Genomic DNA, 17,757 nt, shown 5'->3' with positions numbered 1-17,757 from the left:
GCGATATGTAACTGTTCTGCACTCGCAGACACGCGCTCGCAGCCCGTATTGCCACTGCCACAACCACGGCGACAAACGAGTCTTTGACGATGCACAAGCACAGCTACAGCCAGGATAGTACCCTCTCCGGGTGGAGCGAATCAAGCAGCTTGCAGCCAAAGTCCATTCACCAGCGACGAGTTGGAGAATCGGCTCGCAGCTTCAAGAAGAATCTCTTCGGTGCAGGTCTAGCATTTGCGACAGGTGTTCTGCCTGTGTATTTTCTTGTCTTCGCTGGCCTTGCTCATCGTTACGACGGCTCGTGGCTTGAAGACTCGCCTGTATCAGTATGGCTGCTGGAGGCTGCTAGATTCGTAAGTGATGCAGAGCATCATCAGCGACGTCCGCTAAGCTGATCATTGCAAGGGACCTTCGGTGTTCCCGATTGTCTTTGCTGCAATAGTCGGGCAGCTCATGACCACTTTGGCGTCCTGGAGGCTCGAAAACGACATCGTCATCGGAATGCTTGAACACTTGTTAGCAAGTCGCTCCTTGGCTTCAGCGTTTCTATCCTTATTTCGACTTCGAATTCTCAGTGTCTGGACTCCTCTCATCCTTCTTACCTGGTGTCTGTCTCCGCTAGGCGGCCAGGCGGCGCTACGAGTGGTGTCTTCTACCATCTCGCGCACAACACATCCCGCTTGGCTCGTCCATGTCGATTGGGATGGAAGTTACCCCGTGGCTACCTATGCCAGTACGGAACAATCGTATGGCTCGACCATCAGGTCCGCTTTCGTTGGGGCTCTTTCCGGCAACAACAACACGAAGCAAGAATCGCAGGATGCATTCGGCAATCTACGTATACCCATGCTAGAAGCGCAAACCGGGCAAGCAGATAAAGACGGGTGGTATGATACCAGCAGTCTTGAGTTTCCGATGCACATTGCTCTCGTTGGAATACCATTCTCCGGCGCCGAACGGCATGCGAAAACCATGTTCACCCTACGGGCAGCCTACTTCTTCCTCGACTGCGACGTAGACATTAATAGACACATATATCGCGATGAGATATCTGCATACACTGCAATTCCGCTGGAGAATTCTGCATACGAACCATTAGTGAAGATATACAACCACACAAGATCCCCGTCCCAAACGACAAACTCGACAAGATGGACCCCACTCTTGCGAGATCTGACAGCCAACCATCAATGCAACGACACCATTCCACGTGTCATTGGATTTCAGTCTAGGACATACGTACCCGAGGAATCCATGGTCACCGAGGCATGGTGTAACATGACTACCAGTTACATCGATGCACGCTTCTCTTGCGATAACGGCCCTCAGAACTGCTCCGTGCACGCAATACGAAGAAGTCTTGATCAGCCTTTCCCGAGTTCCGCGACTGGTTTGGACAGCAGCGCCATTCCTGCTATCGAACTCGATCACTCATGCGGCGGACTAGCCTCGCCACAGATTGCTTGGAGCTTTTTTAGACAATTCATGGATGCTCTGGCGCCAAGCAGGGCCGCCGAGTATTCGCCGATCGAGCAATATTTCCTTGACCCCTCCCGTCCTTTCCTCCAGCCAAACAGTACCATCCCGATTGGTAGCATAGGCCCCAAGCTCTTTTCACAGAGATTCTCGCAACTTCTCAACACCTTTTGGCTCATCAGCGTCGCACCGTACGCCATCACGGGCAACTTCTCGGCCTTACCTAGTACCAATCTCACTGGTGACGCGAGCGTTCTTGCAGACGCAGAGCCTACGTATAGAGTTCGTACCACTGAAGGCAGGGCCGAACTATCCTATACCGTTCTGAACTACCACGGTCTGTGGCTTGCCACCTTGATCCTCATATCTTTATTGTTGGTATGTGCGGCCTTCGTCACAGCCGCTTTCGATATTTGTAGGAAAGGCCCTATGGTGCTTGACGACTTCGTCAATTTTCTACGACACAACCCTTACGCGAGGCTGGATGTCAGAAGCTCAACAGAAGATGGCGTTGACATTGTGCGGCGACACAGACACGTGAAAGTACGACTAGGTGATGTGAGGCCCGAGGAAGACATAGGGTACCTGGCAGTCGGAACTCTGGGCACGGGCCAGGCTTTGGAGAAGATCAAGGACAACCGGCTGTATTCGTAATCTAGCAGCGATAGTTCAATCAGGTCTATCCACTTCCAGAACCTTCTCCTTCATCCAATAATCACTCTCGACTTTCTCCACGCTCATCGTCGTCACAGCCAAGCTTTGCTTTCAAAATTTCCATCTGCTCCCAAGGCATAGTCCTACAACTCGGACAAATCCACAATTCCTTTGGTTCTTCCCAAATCCCCATACCAGCGCAGGACTTATGCCAAGCTTGTCCCGGGACTTGACACCACTCGTTATCGCAATTGATGATTCCAGTACTGGATATTTTGCCAGTGCCAAGATCCGGTGCTGCGCCGTAGAGATTGAGTCCGCAACAGTGCAAGATTTCGATTTCTTGTTCGCCCTGCTCAGTGGGATGTAGGTTGGTCGTGGGAGTAAAGAGCGATGGTGGAGAGGACCTGGTCGGAGCTGGCCCGGGTTGGTTCGCGATCGATCGGGATGGCGATATGAGCTCGGAAATCGGAGTCCAAGGAAAAAGCTTTTGCAGCTCGGAGAGTGGTCGAGGTTTGAAGATGCAGCGAAATTTGTCCTGAATACTGATCCTCTCGGAATGCGCAGTCAACTCGATCTCAATGTTCTTAGGGCTCTGGCTGCTCGACGATGAGTGAGTGCTCGCAGAGACCATGCTCCACTCCCTTGAAGGATGCCGCAATCCCTCTGCTGCCTTCACCTCGAGCCATCCACGCATGGCTCCGTGCCCAGTCGCCTTACTCCGACATGCCAGCTTATCTCCAATCAGTACTCGTGTCCATAAGCTATCGACACTCGGAGATGAGATCACGAGCTGGAAAGGTTCGCCGGGCGTTGCGAGCACCAAGCATGAGACCGTCATTGAGCTTTTAGACCATTCGACCTCCGGATCAGGGAAGATATGGGCAGGTTGTCCTGAGCTATCCTGCAATTGGACAGCTATGTTACCGATGACAGGCATATTGTACTGTGATTAAATTTGACAAAGTATATTTGAAGATCAGTAAGCCACTGTCCTTGGAGAGGTGAATGAGAATGTCGGCTCGCCGGGATTCTTGGAGACAAAGATGAAAGCTCGGAAGATTGCCAGAACACTCGACTTCCATTCTTTGCTGGCGCTTGATGGATCATTCGTCGATGACCGCATCTGTGCCACGTTGTATCCAAATGCTGTTCACAATCAGTGTCTCAACATCCACGTTCACAGTACCCATGAAACTTGTTGAATGGGCGAGCGATATCGAGAGCGGGGACGAAGATATCGTTGAATGTGTTCGCTTGGCTGTCGTAGCTACTTTCGGTCCTGTTGATCGACATCAGCCCTCGACGCTTCACGTAGTGCCGGCATGCCTGTTCTGATTGAGACAAAGCAGTAGCAATTGGACGGTATGCCAAGACTTCCAAATCACCGGTCTCGCCCTCGCTTTCGTGATGTCCAGCTTTCTCCATTGCAGGCGTGGCTCACGTAAAAGCGCGCTGTAGCTGACTTCCGCCTTCGCCAACAGCACTGACTTTTTCCCGTAGCACAGTTTTTCCCTACGTGCGCAAATCACTCCCTCATGCAGGCTGTGAACTCTCATTTCTCTCCACCAGCTCTCCAACACCTAATTGTCTTCCCACTTTCACCTTTCTCTTCTTCTCTTTCAGTGCAGCGTCTCCCGCCTTCCCTGCACTCCCGACCTCATCTCCTTCATCCTTCGCAAGCTCGTCATCTGACTCCTCGTCCAGTGCCTCTTCTCGCAGGAAGTCCAGATCCATGCGCATGCTGTAGGCATCTTCCCCATCGGCGTAGTACTTGGCCTCTGTCGCAACAACTTTGAAGCCCAGTGTGTCTCGGTATAGTGAAAGTGCTGCAATGTTCGATTCTCGTACGTGGAGCGATACGTATTTTGCGCCAAATGTCTCGAACATGGCCCGTTCTGTGCGCTCGTGTCAGCTTCCTTCGTACATATTCGGAACTTGAGCATGTCGACTCACGGCTCTGTCGCATGAGCTTTTCTGCCAATCCTAATCGCCTATGTGTCCTCATCACACTCAACGAAGTGATGTGTCCATGCTGTATCCCGTCTGATGGGTCTTCCTCCATTTTCGCAAGAACGTAGCCGACAATTTTGGGGGCATCGTAGGGTGTCTTTTGAGGTCGCGAAACCTATAACGTATGCTCGTCAGCTCCTCTTCCGCTTCGTATTTGATATCCACATGCTTCAAGCCCGGGTATACGTACGTCCACTGCTACATAGCTCAACTGCGGCCAGCTCAGAGCATGGTACATGTAATATTTGCAAAAGTAGTTCTCGGGCAGGTTCGTGATGTTCGTTTGTTGGACATGGGGGATGTCGGAAAGCTGAAGAACGCGGATATCCATGGCGGCGGTGGTGTCTTTGGTGGAGGTGGTGGAGGTGACGCGATAGATCACTTGCGATGTTCCACGAAATAGTGGGAGAGGTGGACGTCGAATGCCGGCCCCGCCATTACTTTGCTCCGAGTGATGTTGGCCTCAGGCTTCAACATGACTTCACCTCCCTTGCCGAAGCCAGTTTGGAAATGGCAACAATGCCATCCCAGCCATGATATCGCGCCCTGGGAATTGCGCATCTCAACGACATCGTCCGTCTGAGTCTATGTTCTCACCTTGCTCATTGCTCACAGAGCATGACAATAACGCTGTTGCTCCGACGGATCTCAAAACCAGCACCTGTCATTCAGACTGTCTCTTCAAACTGGCAGACTATTTGCCGCAAGCACCCACTTTACCATGGCTGGCAAGTGGTCAGAAGCTCCAGTAATCTACCTGTTCGACCTCGCACATTTCCAACAGAGGGGTGGCCGCTACTGCCGACCGATGTGAAATTCGAAGAGGAGAGGCTCGTAGGCTACAGAGCCGAAGACTTCTATCCCGTAAAGCTTGGCGAAACCTTCAGGTCCAGATATCAAGTAGTCGCCAAGTTGGGCTTCGGTACAGCTTCTACCGTTTGGCTTTGCCGCGATCTACAGTTGAGTCGATTCGTCGAATCCCTAAATTCATTCGACTGATTGCCGGGTAGTAAGGATGTGCTGTTGACTCTCAAAGTCTGCAGCATTGGTACGGATGAGTCTCAGGAAGTGGCAATATCACAGCACCTGAAATTCATCGATGCCGAACATCCCGGGAAATCACATCTGCGTATAGCTTTGGAGAATTTTCAGATCCAAGGACCGCACGGTTTCCATCAATGCCTCGTCTTTCCGGCACTAGGCGTGACTTTAACAAACCTACGCGATCTGTTCGACGAGAAGGCGCTCGAGAAAACCCTCTTGCAGAAGTTCTTACTCGTAATCGTGACTGCATTAGATCTCATGCACCAAGCAGGAGTAGTGCATACAGGTCAGTATTCGTGAAACTTTGGATCCATACTGGCTGAAATAGCAGAAGACCTGTCGCCTAACAACATACTGATCGGAGCCGATGAAAACACGATAGCAAAAGTGGAGCAGGCAGAACTGGATAGTCCGTCGCCGCGTAAGGTCCTTGCGGATCGAACGATTCATCTTTCCTACGCTATGCCAACGAGTTACGACCCACCAGTCATCACCGACTTTGGCGCCGCACGTCTTGGCGAACCAGGCCAAAAGTACTCAGGTGATGTTATGCCTGGGGTCTTCCGAGCTCCGGAAGTAATTGCTGGGATACAATGGGACTCTCAGATTGACATTTGGTCTGTCGGGGTAATGGTATGTATCCATCCATTCATGTGCACGAACAGTCACTGACGTGAGACTTCTAAGATCTGGAATCTGCTTGAAGATGGCAATTTATTCGATCCGATCAAGGATGGACACCTCGACGACGAGATGCACTTCGCACAAATGGTTTCGCTGATGGGGCCTCCCCCCAAACAATTCCTAGAACGCTGCAGTCAAGGCCGCAGTTTCTGGGATTCTGAAGGTGAGTCCTCCTGGACACCGAGCAACATGGTCCCGTTTCTCTATCTGGCTAATATATGAAGGCAATTGGATCGCTGCAACGCCAATTCCGCACCAAACCCTCGAATCGCGTGAGGTGCGCCTGGACGGCCAAGACAAAGTGCTGCTTCTCAACCTCATGCGGAAAATCTTGAAGTGGCTGCCAGAAGAAAGACCGACCGCACAAGATTTGTTCGAGGACGGCTTCATTCTGCAGTTTATGTCCGAAGATGTCAAATAGGCTTGATAGCCGTTAATGTCAAGCAAGCATCAGGAAGCTCCTACTTCGAGCCAGGGTTGCTCATTATACCCCGCTAATTTTGGCGACGACGAGGATCTTGCAGCGTCTAGAACACCCTCTGCGCCGTGCGGTACCCCGGCTGGCTTTTCATAGCAAGCAGGAGCACAAATCGGACCTGGCTGCTGCATGCTTTTAACACGACTTTCGATGATACGGCCTTATACTGCGGACTTCAGACAAGCTATTGCAGAGCCGTGGGCCTGTGGCCTTACATGTTGTTGCAAGGCTACGCGCACTGCCATCAAGCTGAAAAACGTGAAAGCGGGGTCTCTGTCGTCGATCGATTGCACGCACATTCTCTAAAGACAGCAGAAGCACACGCACTGGGAGGTTCTCGAGGCAGATGAGATTGCACCAGAAGATTGTGGTAGCTCATTCAGGACCTTGAACGCATCCACCACGCGACGTCAATCGCACCTAAGGCAGCCACAGATTCAAAGGTCTTCGCCATGTTCCAGTATACAAGCCGCCGGAAGTAGTCCAAAACCGCGTCTGTATTACGCAGAGTCTCATCTGTGGTGTTCGTCCTCGGAAACTCCCAAGACGGCATCTCCTCGCCCAAGAAGTCGCACAGAGGTTTCCTGAAGGCAAATGGGACAGTCAGCATCATCACGAAAGAATGCTGGAAGAGAATTGGGACACGAGATACTCACATCCCTCCTTGATGTTCATCTCCAGCAAACGCTCCTTTGGCACCATTTTCTTCACTTCCTCATAATGTCGGTTATAAAACGCCACGCCCTCCTCCGTTGTGCCCCTCTTATAATCTCGCACGACAGCACTAATCAACTCAGAATGCTCCGCATGATCATTTCTCATCGCATCCCGCCATGGATCAGCTGGCGCGAAAAGCATGAAGAACCTCGTCGCGCAAGATTTTGGCGCCTCTTGCGCCAATGCGAAGTCGATAAGAGAACTGCTGACGCTTCGATGCCACTGCTCGGGCGAATCGCGGTACGTCAAAATAACCTTGGCGTCCGGATATGCTTCAAGCAACTCACGCCAGAAGAGGACACACGGCGTGTCTGTGACTGCCATACAGTGACCGAGCAATTGATCCCACTGTTCTCGTCCGAAACCTCTTCCAATATTGCGGAATTTGGCGTTGAATGCATCGTGCCACATGTCGGCGTCTCGAGGATTCTCGTTGTGGATTGAGGCGTAATGATAGACATCGGCATAGTTCAAGTCGAGGAGTGCTTGCCGCAGAGAGGATGTGCCTGTTCGTGAGAGTCCGAGGCAGATGACTTTGAGTGGGACGACTCGCTTGCATTGTCTTCGGTCAATGTTGCTCTCTCGTCCGAACATGTCCGAGTGGAAGACTATAGGTCGCCGTGGAGGTGGCTGTGTTTTGTGCTCCGTGGTCATGGTTGCGATATCGAGAACATACAGGTGTCGCAGAGCTATGATTGCTTGAGAATTGTTGTCTCGTCCGAGAGTACAGCAATAAGCCAGTCCAAACAAGTCGTTAGCGTAGATCGCAGAATGTGAATGGCACTTAGAGCTCAACTCAGCCACGTATGTCATTTGTTGTCATCTGTTTCTCCAAAGAGTGCTGTCTTTGGCTAAGTTCAAGGCCAGCGCGACGATCAAACGTTGCACTCTGTTCTTCAAATCATCTTCGCCAGACCTGCCTATAGCCACATTTCATGGCGGAATGTGACGAGGGTTTGCGTTCTGCCACTTGATCAAAACCCGCTTTCAGATTGGCCTCCGCAATCTATCATGGGTTTGGAGAAGTCACTGTAGTGAACAACAACTCGATCAAGCGGCACCAGAAGCTCAGTCTAAGGTAGGCATACCTCCGATCGTACAAAGAACTAACGTGAGCGATGGATCCTTATGCAGTACTTTACATAGACGAAGGCATAGCTTACTATCGCTTATAACTTCCCGTGCAGGAATCGGTCACGATTGCGCGGAGTCTATCCGAGATCTGTGTAGTTTCGGGCGAGGAAAGTGTCGTTTCGCGTCGCATTCTGTGTAGGAGGTGGTCCAGAGGTCGGCCTTACGAAAATAGTTTTTTAGGATCCGTACCACGAAGTTCTACATTTTGAATGTTTAATGCTTCACCTGAGTTCTGCTATGTTACAGTGTCCAAGAACGCCACATTTGTATCCTGTTCCACCATTGTATCTTCATAATGTCTCTACCTCAGGGGGACATTGATCCTAACGGCGCTATCGTGCAACTCCGAGATCCTATGTCACATTGTTTATGATGCTTCAAACTATGCTCAGGTCTTGTCTGAAAGCCCTTGCATCAGAAGTAAGGTTTCCAGGTCCTCGACCATCTAAGCGTGCTCTCAACCTACTCGTGAGTACTGCTGCTCGTTCCGGAGGGCTCCAACGAAGGACTTGTTCGGCGGCTCTCATGGCTGTATTCGCATGATACCTCTCCCTGACAAATGGTCTTTCCAGCATCCCAGCTAATACTGCTTCAGAACCGTACAGAGAGACAATGCTGAGCGGATCATGAAGTGTAGGATCGAATGGGAATCTTGCCTGTAGGACGCAATCGGGTCGACGATTCTGCTCAATCCAGTTGTGGAGCCGCCTTGACCCTACCGAGCATAGTCGCTCAATATCTGCTAAAGACGGCAGATGTTCAGCGTCAATGCTGCCGAGATGCTCCACCCAGTGGCACGTAGCGTATGCGAAGAATTCACCGAAGCCGCGCTCTGCTGGATCGTAGCGAATCATATCGGCTTCCCATTGCTCCCACGTGCAATCTTTTGTGTATTCCACTGCTCCCGCAATATCATCCTCAAACAGATCAGTCTCCTGGGGCAAGGCGTCAATGGCACATTGCCGCTGTGAAAATAGGTTGATAGTGCCCACTTCATCTAGAAGCAGATATCTGACACAAATGTTCAGCACACATTCCTCGGTGTGCTGTGCCACTTGACCGACAAGTAGCTCTGTGCTCGCGTTTCGCCCGGTTGCGTGTGAAGCAATGTTCTGTCTTGGGTCGAGCTTCTCAACTACGTACTCCTTGATTGATTGATGCAAGAGGCGTATCTGGCGCCTTTTGTGGTCGCGGTGATCGATTTGTGTGATGAAGGGACGTATCATAGTCAGTGTTCTTTCTTCGTCCACCATCTCATTGAGTGCAGCAACCGTGGTTATGTTCGATGGTGCTAGGCCCAGAGCGACAGCGAACGCGAGCTCCGCAATGCTCAATGGCCTGCGCGCCGCCGCAAGAATCCTGAGTGCCAAGGTGATATGTTCTCGGCGCTCAGCGTTCACAGCACATCTTGACAATACCTCGTCGTATAGGTGAGAGAGCGGGCCAGGCAATGCCATCTTTCGAAGAGATCGTTGTATCAGAGGCAGTGTAGTGTATCCTTCAAGTTCGATCAGATCCACCATCATCTTGATCCATATAGCACTGCCGCAAGCGTTCGCGAACAAATGTTCAGCGATAAGCTCTCTGACCTCTCCAGACAAGTGCCATAGCTGCTTGTTGACGATGTGTTTCGAGATCAGCCGGTCTCTCCGATCCAGAGGCAAAAGATGGAGCTTCAACGTAGCATCAAGTTGCAAGAGGTGGTCAGGCCGAGAACAAAGCAAGATTTTCAACCTTGAATTCGATCGAGCTAGCTCTTTCAACAATTTGACCAGCGTCCTCTTTGTTGCTTGGACGCATTCATCGAGGCCATCGACTATAATGTAAAGTGGCCGATCCAATGGAATGATCACCATACGCAGAAATTCTTCCAGCATTGACCCATCATTTGCTGGATTGGTTCCAGAGTTCTTCTTGTACCATTCATAGAAGGTCAGTTTCATCCCGGGAAGTTGCTCGAGCAGTTGAAGGATGAGGACAGAGAGAATGCTTGTGATCTGACCAGTTCCGTCGTCACGGCAGTAGTAATAGCAGATCTTCGGGTTGGGCAGGAGGTTCTGATTCCTGCGCCTCAGTTCATCGATCAAGAATGCAACAAGTACCGATTTGCCGCAGCCCATCTCTGCTAGTATGGCCAGATGCTGCACAGAAGGGGACGCGTACCATTGCATGAAAGTCTCGTCGGTCAGTAGGAACGCGCATGCCTCTTCACCTGGCGAAGAATGTCTTCTGTTTGGAGCGTGCGCAGAGTCGGAATCTGCGCGGCGTAATTCGCGCAGCTGTGCATGGTGCTCACTCTGTCGATCCATTTTGTCTCTGCCCAACCATTGGTAGACTGTGGTATGGTAAGCAAAGTCTCTTACATGGGTTAGCGTATTGGACTCACTTTCGAACTGCGTGAGAATATCCCTGATGTCTGCGGCAATCTCCAATGTGGCGTTAGTGACCAGACGGCCAAGAGCGTCGGCATGTTTCAAGAAATCTTGGACGATTTCAGGTAAGCGCTCCTTCTCTTGCAACAGTTTCAACAGCAGCCCGGCGCCTTTCCGAGTCAATACATTTAAGGCAACATTGTAGAACTCCAGGACCTTCACATATACCAATACCAGTGCCTAAGGAGGATTAGAAAAATGCGAAATTCAATTCCTTTATCTCACCTCGTGGATCTCCGGCTGTTTCGTTCTTCGGCCGAGAGTGTCACAGTCATCGATATATCTCATGTGTTCGAGCATCTCTCCAATCTGCTTTGCAAAATCCAGATCAGCAGTTGCAAGGCTGATGGCAATCTGCAACCGTGATTGTTAGCAGCTTGATGAGACGAGCAAGCCACGCACCATCCTTCTGATATTTGTACTTACTGCTGTTACGCTGCGAATAACGCCGCAGACTGTCAAGGTAGTAGGCTCCAGAGATGTCAATGGCGACGCCAAGTCCAAAGCCAGCTTGAAGTTTTCGAGTGGTACTTGGATGGATCTCAAGAACTTCACGCCTCTCAAAAAGGCATCGTCTCGCGTCGCTCGCTCGTCAGTGATCTCCAGCTGTTCAAACAGCTGTGCGACATTCAAGCCCTCCATTCGGGAAATTTCAGAGTCTTTCGTGGTTCGCTTCACGGCCTCACGGAACGCAGCGCTCCAGAGATCATTTGAAGGCAATCGATCGTGATCGAGGAACGGTGGACTTCTGTCAGAGGATACAATCTGTCCGCCCCTGGGATCATTGACGGCCGTTGAAGCCACAAAACTCGCTGCACTTTGTGAGAGCAACGTCGAGATGAGAGCTTGCGCATTTTCCTCGATCTCATCCGATCTAAATTGATATGAGAAATGCGCTCTAATCAGGATAGCTTCGGACTCACTTGAATATAGGGCTCGAGTTCTTTTGGCCATTGTGCAATCCATTGCTTCCATCAACCGTGACTTTGGAAGACTGGCGTCGGAACAGAGAACAAACGAAGGACTTCACGCGATCGGCGTATCGGCGTCGAGAAGCCCGAAATCGCGATGATGTTGACATTTCTCCGAATAGCAGAAGAGGCCTCAGCGGAATACTTTCCCACGTAGATGGTCCATCTCACGAATCTTAATAGAAATGCCCGGCGGCATCACTCTATGCTGTGATACAGGACACTCTTTGCGCATTTCGCCTCGCCTCAGCCACGATTGCATTTCAGAGACCTGTCTTATCCACAACCACCTTCTTCTGGCAGTCATGTCTCATTGAGCGAGACTCGTCCATGCGAACCGCTAGCTTGGCGAGACAGAAAATTCACATGTCTATAGCTTGAAATGAGATGCGACTGTGCCCCAAACAGCTGAGGAATTATTGGTGGTGGACAGTTTTGGAACCTATCTTGTCATTACAGCTGGCGTCCATGCTGGGCACGCTGTGATGTCTTGGTTCTTTTATGGTTTCTGGTATGGGCGCGATCGATGCACGACCTCGTGGTCACGTAGGAGTGCAGGATATTCTGGAGAAAAGAGCTGAAGCGATGATAGAAGTTGTGAGAGCGACTGCATAATCTGCAAGGGACCGTTCATGCCCCGTCGGGCGACTCCACTTCTAGTGTTTCGCATAGAGGAGTTCCCCACATCTGCGTTCTCTGCATGGATTGAGGCGAATGAGAAAGGTTATGACGCTAATAGTTGCCGCCACTAGCGATCGCAGCAGCTAATTCTTGGTCTCCAAATGCGTTTTTGCTGTCATGTCAGACAAGGAGAAAGGCTAGCTGCATACTGCTTGTATCACAGTAGTGCAATCAGGCATCATTCTTGCATCAATAGCAGCAAGTCTCGTTCACGAGGAGTTAAGCGCCTAGTTCATATTTTTGACACGAACCACGCGCTATGCACCCCGCTTGCTTTCGTACCTTCTGTCATTTATTATACCACGAACGGCCCCGCGACAAGACTGTGTTGTTATTCGTGGCGATCGATCTTCACCCGGACACTCCTGCGACAGCCTGAATCCCTGTCCGTGCAAGACCTCGCACAGGCATAAAGCGGAAAGAAGACTCGGGGACTTTCAAGTTGTGTCTGTCCTGCCTGGCACTCTTCATTTGACAACATTGAGACTTGTCTATCCCCTGGAGTCACCAGTGAACAGCCAATCGTCTCAAGATGGACCTCATGCAATCTGACCTTATCACGCGAAATGAGGCAGGAGTCGCGGAGGGTCGGCCTTCGACATCAGGAGAGGCAACTACGAGCAACAATTGGAAATTGCCTCGCAAGCTCCGGAGTTGCATATACGAGATGGTGCTACGTGTGCCACATCCGATCTATCTCTTCCAAGAAACAGACGATTTAGTCGAAGCATTTGCCCCTGAAAAACCGGCTCAGTGGCACGCATTGCTACATGTCAGCAAAAAGATCAATTTCGAAGCAAGTGCAGTACTATACCGCACCAACAAATTCAGCCTACTTGAAATGAGTCCAAAAGAGGTGGTGTTACTGAGACACTTCCTGAACGGCATAGGGCCTCGAAATGCGAGCTCTATCTCCTACTTTTGTGTCAGCTTTCCGTATATCGAAAGTCGACCTGAGAACTGCCAAATTCGAGCAGACAGCGCCGAGATGCTTGCGGTTCTTGAAGAGAAGTGCACAGGGCTCAAAACTCTGGAACTCGTGATTCACAGCAAGAATTGCGGCTGGTTTACCTGTGACAACGCAAATACTACACAATATGTCCTGAAAATGTTGTCACACATCGACGTGAAGCTCAAGGGCATCGTCAGCATAGAGCAGGTATGCATAAGAGTTCACAGTGGAGCTCTACAGTTTTCGATCTCAGATCATATGCGGCACTTGGGATGGAAGGTCCTTGCCTAGACGAATGGAACATGACAACAGACGATGGGATATTGGTATACCACCTTTTGGCGGAGACGTCGCGACTGAGCCATTGAATCATCCATTGCTTAATCGCAAAACCCGTGCCATCGACTCAGCTCGAGCAAAGATAACGGCCGTCAGATTGTGCAACACAGGGAACAGCGACGTGAGGAGAGGACTTGTGGAACCTGCGATTGGGCCTTCTATTAGCCCTTACTTTCCACATTTCGGTCCAGCCTGGCCAAAATGAGGCATATCTGTGTCAGGGATGAGCTTTCACAAAGCAGTCGATTTCAATCAGCAGAAAGGCTTAGGCTCGGGCTCACCTTTGAAAGAGGTGTGTGACAAGGTAGTGATACTGTGATAGGGTAGTAATGCAGTCCAATTGCTGAAGAGACAAGCTGTACAGTACGCTGTATGTTGTGGCCGACTGGTTTCAGAGTGCTGTTCCGAGAGAATTTATCTACTCTCCAAGTAGCTGGCGACACCAAACTAGCTAACAGATAGCGCGATACAAATATGTATAGCTGCAGGTAGCTACATCTTTGTAAGAGACGCCAATCACCGTTAACGAGCGAACAGAGGATCTATCAATGCTACTTTGCTTGATGCCTACGTACAAGAAGTCCTACCTACCGCGACGGCAAGTTCCCTGCGATTGCCTTTATCACGCATTTCGTACGCCTCCAATTACCTTACAATAGAATGCAATCTGGACAAAGGCTTCGCAGCCTCATTTCAAGCTCCGCGCCCCCAACATCGCAACGTAAGTACGGACAATGTTTCGAGAAGTGCAGGGTCGAGATCAAACAACTTCGTTAAGCCGCCGCATGTCGAGTAATAGAACTCCACAGATATGAAGATGAGTAGCAATAGTGAACAGCAAATAGCGAACAGCAAATAATGAACAGCAAATAGTGAACAGCAAATGGTGAATAGCAAATAGTGAATAGCACGCGCTAAAAGGTAAATGGTCGATAATGGCTCAGCGCAAGCAAAATAAAAACCAAGGTCACAGCCCATCGTCCATTGGCAAAAAGAAACGGCGTGCTATATAGCTCTCCATCAGGCTGAAACTTTTACGTTAGCAATTGACGCCTGATGGACCTGAAAGTGGAAGTACTCACGAATCGAACCCTGGTCTCCCGCGCTTGAGATCGATTCAATGACAAGCGGAAATCATGACCACTAGACCAATGAAGAGATTGATTGATGGACAGTGAGCAGACATTTGCGCTCATGAGGCTTCAAACAATGTCGAGCGAGACCTTGCGACTCTCGTCAACCTTCAACTCGGTGGAATGACAATTTGGCGTCCAGAGACAGTTGCAGGAGCTTTGCGGCGGTCGCAAGAAGCTTGACCTCTGCAGCAAATGATAATGTGCGGGTGGAACGCCAAGTCCGTGGGACTGACTAAGGCGAACCTTGAAGAAATCCTACGTATGACCAACGCGAAAAGGAACTCCCATTTTACAACAAAGGTCAGTATCAGCGACTATTCACCATCGTACTACTAATGACACTTTGGAGAAGTTATGAGACTGCTAGTCAAGACGCTACCCTGAACACCGGCCCGGTTGGCAGAACCTATTCGGGTACTGACTCAACGACAACGTTCCCCACTTGATCCTGATCGGCCTTACATCTTGGCCTCCACAGCTTCTGTTCTCTTGCAATCATGAAATGAGCGATTCATCCAACACATCAGTCCCAAATAGGCGGGCACAACAAAGGAAGTCTTGCGACCCTTGTCGGTGCGTTCTGCTCAACATCCATCCTCGTAGGTCGCGTCAAGCCGTACTAAGGTGCATCTGCAGTCGGAAGAAGATCAAATGTCCGGGCCAAAAGCCTGCGTGCTCAGTCTGCACTCGAATGGTCCAGCAATGCGTGTACTCGCATCGTGCTCAATACAGTACGCGCTCAAGCCATGAGCCAGAGTCAGATAGGCGTGTCACTAAAGCGTAAGCTGAGTACATTTGTTGAACCCGTTTTAACCAAGCATATCTGACCTCACGTAGCCGCACTCCAGCACGTATGGCAAGATTGGAGTCTCAAGTCAATGACATATATGATTTGCTCCAGTACGCTATCCCCAAAAAAATCTTGGTCGGCATAGCACACGTTCACACAAATCAGGAAACAAGGCACTTCCACTGGCCGTTCGAGAGTGTCGACACGGCATAACAACAGCCAGCATCAACTTCAGGATCACACACACGGGGCAAGCATTGACGAAGATGATGCGGAATTATCCTGTCAGGGAGGTGCTGATCCTCAGGATGGGCGCACGCTGCTAAACAGCATGCAACCTGAGATACTGTATGGCCATCTAGCAGATGTCTATCGATCATTTGTTCATCTACAGCCTCTTCCATTGTTTGACGAAGATCAGCTGCATGGCGAAATCACAGAACAACGGGGCCGCAAGTATCTGTTGCACGCTTTTTGTGCGCTCACTTTGGCCTTCTCTGATCACGAGCTGTACAGATACAAGCGATCAGAGCTGGTTGCAGGTTTCGCAGAGTCCGCACGGCACATGGTTCTGCCCTTGGCCGCTGAGGGATCTTCGAGATTGGATGTGCTCCAGACGCTTTGTCTTTTGGCACTGACTGAAATAAAATGTAAGGCCCCTTCGTTACACATTACGCACTATGGCCGTAAAAGGCAGCTGACGATTGTACTTTTGCTGCACCAGTACATGACCCCACACGTGCGTGGATGACAATCGGGACGGCTGTGCAATTGCTTGCGCTCCAAGCTTCGATCATTCCCTCGATGAAGATCCCGAGTCATAGTGATCTGTCTGAACAAGGCCGAAGTCTGTCCCTGAAAAATCCATCTGCGAGATTGGCATGGTGTGTATTGCTGCTGCAGCGTTGTTTCTTTCCAAATAGTCCGGAGCAAGACTATTCTGCTCCGAAGTGGATCCCAGGTCTCCCAAGCCGCTCGTACCCGCAGGCGATTCCGGAAGCCATGGGAGGTACGCTCGACGACGCGAAGCAAGGAGACAAAGACATCGGTATTAACGCATATGCATGGGAGTGGATGGCCGTGTCTGGTCGCGTTACACATTGGATCAATCGTCTGCGTCAAGAGTTGACAGCTACGTCTTCATCACGCACAAATCTTCCCCCGTCATGGACGGAAGGCTCGTCCTACACGCTTCTGAATAATCTGCTCTTCGAGACGGAGGCCAAGTTGCCTCCCAGACATTTACTTAGACACACAGGACCCCTTACCACGTGGACGCCAGCAGAACTTGAGCAGGATCGGGACTACTGGCGGCCATGGCTGACCATGCAGGTCACATCTCACGCGATACCTGCTCTGCTTAATCACCCTTTCTTACATATACTATTGCTGCGGAGTAATGCCGGAGACGATGGTCGTTATCACTCACGACATTTTATGCAGCAAGTTATTGACCAGGCCCTTTTTCATTCGGGCTGGGTTTCTCGTCTTATCGCAATGCTTCACGACAGCAGTCTCTCCATTTGCGATCCCTTCATCGGGCATTTGGTCATGGCGGTGGCCACTATTCCATGGTTCTTCCAATTCGCCGAGGATGAGAAAGTTGTGAGCAGGGCAGTGGATGATCTCAACATCGTAAAAGGTTTTCTGGCTGGCCTCGCGGAACAGTGGCCTCACGTCAGTCGAAAGGTATGAGACAGCCTTATTGCGTGAGTCGGCCACTTGGCTTTTCTGAATGCGAAGACAGTTGAACTACTCGAAGAACTCCAGTCCAGTGCTGTTGTTCAAGCGGCGCTACCCGTCGCCAGGGATGCAGTCAACAAAGGAGCATTCGTCAAGTTTCGATCAGCATTGATTTGGGAATTGCTCGATCCGACACCTATGCGCCGCCACTTCGACGACGATCTTGATGACCGCACCAACGCCGATGCCTGGAAAAGCGCTGACCATAACGCTGACGACAGCTCGTCACCAAGCGCTGCAATACATGTCACGACCCGATTTACACAGCCAGTCGAAGATGACAGGCCTATTGGTACTGGCGACACGAGATCCTCGACGACTAACGAAGGCGCAGGCGAGACAAGCATTACAACACTGCCAACGACAATCCCCATGATTGACGAGAGCACGAACTTTGTGCCCTTTTGGGATGATACGCTGGACCAGCTCTCTATGAACGAATTATTCCCTTCCTTCTTGGACATGAATTGGATGAACCGATAGCGGGAGTACCGTCATACGTGCTCGTTCGTC

The 17,757-nt window shown here is 50.6% G+C and overlaps 8 protein-coding genes across 9 annotated transcripts; 4 read left to right on the top strand and 4 right to left on the bottom strand.

Annotated features, from left to right (window-relative positions):
• Positions 1 to 89: 89 nt before the first annotated feature.
• CKM354_000780700 (uncharacterized protein) lies at positions 90 to 2,130 on the top strand (the record flags this gene model as incomplete). The annotated part of the gene is made up of 2 exons (XM_044803166.1): positions 90 to 353; positions 406 to 2,130. 2 exons carry the CDS (start codon positions 90 to 92, stop codon positions 2,128 to 2,130), a joined length of 1,989 nt encoding a protein of 662 aa, XP_044659101.1.
• A 61-nt stretch (positions 2,131 to 2,191) lies between these two features.
• CKM354_000780600 (uncharacterized protein) lies at positions 2,192 to 3,070 on the bottom strand (the record flags this gene model as incomplete). Its single annotated transcript, XM_044803165.1, has 1 exon — positions 2,192 to 3,070. One exon carries the CDS (start codon positions 3,068 to 3,070, stop codon positions 2,192 to 2,194), a length of 879 nt encoding a protein of 292 aa, XP_044659100.1.
• A 596-nt stretch (positions 3,071 to 3,666) lies between these two features.
• CKM354_000780500 (peptide alpha-N-acetyltransferase complex A subunit ARD1) lies at positions 3,667 to 4,474 on the bottom strand (the record flags this gene model as incomplete). The annotated part of the gene is made up of 3 exons (XM_044803164.1): positions 3,667 to 4,028; positions 4,087 to 4,258; positions 4,334 to 4,474. 3 exons carry the CDS (start codon positions 4,472 to 4,474, stop codon positions 3,667 to 3,669), a joined length of 675 nt encoding a protein of 224 aa, XP_044659099.1.
• Positions 4,475 to 4,761: 287 nt separating this feature from the next.
• CKM354_000780400 (uncharacterized protein) lies at positions 4,762 to 6,292 on the top strand (the record flags this gene model as incomplete). 2 transcript variants are annotated; one of them, XM_044803162.1, is made up of 5 exons in its annotated part: positions 4,762 to 5,102; positions 5,154 to 5,473; positions 5,522 to 5,820; positions 5,875 to 6,034; positions 6,096 to 6,292. In XM_044803162.1, 5 exons carry the CDS (start codon positions 4,762 to 4,764, stop codon positions 6,290 to 6,292), a joined length of 1,317 nt encoding a protein of 438 aa, XP_044659097.1. The 2 variants fall into 2 exon arrangements, with proteins under 2 accessions (XP_044659097.1, XP_044659098.1); XM_044803163.1 differs by having other exon boundaries at positions 5,516 to 5,820.
• Positions 6,293 to 6,728: 436 nt separating this feature from the next.
• Positions 6,729 to 7,720, bottom strand: CKM354_000780300 (uncharacterized protein; the record flags this gene model as incomplete). The annotated part of the gene is made up of 2 exons (XM_044803161.1): positions 6,729 to 6,933; positions 7,002 to 7,720. The coding sequence occupies 2 exons, from the start codon at positions 7,718 to 7,720 to the stop codon at positions 6,729 to 6,731; spliced, it is 924 nt and encodes a 307-aa protein (XP_044659096.1).
• An 857-nt stretch (positions 7,721 to 8,577) lies between these two features.
• CKM354_000780200 (uncharacterized protein) lies at positions 8,578 to 11,274 on the bottom strand (the record flags this gene model as incomplete). The annotated part of the gene is made up of 5 exons (XM_044803160.1): positions 8,578 to 8,856; positions 8,920 to 10,535; positions 10,587 to 10,812; positions 10,858 to 10,986; positions 11,059 to 11,274. The coding sequence occupies 5 exons, from the start codon at positions 11,272 to 11,274 to the stop codon at positions 8,578 to 8,580; spliced, it is 2,466 nt and encodes an 821-aa protein (XP_044659095.1).
• Positions 11,275 to 12,816: 1,542 nt separating this feature from the next.
• On the top strand, positions 12,817 to 13,527 carry CKM354_000780100 (uncharacterized protein; the record flags this gene model as incomplete). Its single annotated transcript, XM_044803159.1, has 1 exon — positions 12,817 to 13,527. One exon carries the CDS (start codon positions 12,817 to 12,819, stop codon positions 13,525 to 13,527), a length of 711 nt encoding a protein of 236 aa, XP_044659094.1.
• Positions 13,528 to 15,213: 1,686 nt separating this feature from the next.
• Positions 15,214 to 17,727, top strand: CKM354_000780000 (uncharacterized protein; the record flags this gene model as incomplete). Its single annotated transcript, XM_044803158.1, has 6 exons — positions 15,214 to 15,284; positions 15,348 to 15,491; positions 15,549 to 15,611; positions 15,667 to 16,151; positions 16,226 to 17,190; positions 17,245 to 17,727. 6 exons carry the CDS (start codon positions 15,214 to 15,216, stop codon positions 17,725 to 17,727), a joined length of 2,211 nt encoding a protein of 736 aa, XP_044659093.1.
• Positions 17,728 to 17,757: the final 30 nt, after the last annotated feature.

Source organism: Cercospora kikuchii, assembly GCF_019650295.1.
Source record: "Cercospora kikuchii DNA, contig_00004, whole genome shotgun sequence".
Classification (NCBI taxonomy): Eukaryota; Fungi; Ascomycota; class Dothideomycetes; order Mycosphaerellales; family Mycosphaerellaceae; genus Cercospora; species Cercospora kikuchii.
Note: the sequence above shows the minus strand (reverse complement) of the source record. Positions and strands in the feature narration are given on the sequence as shown.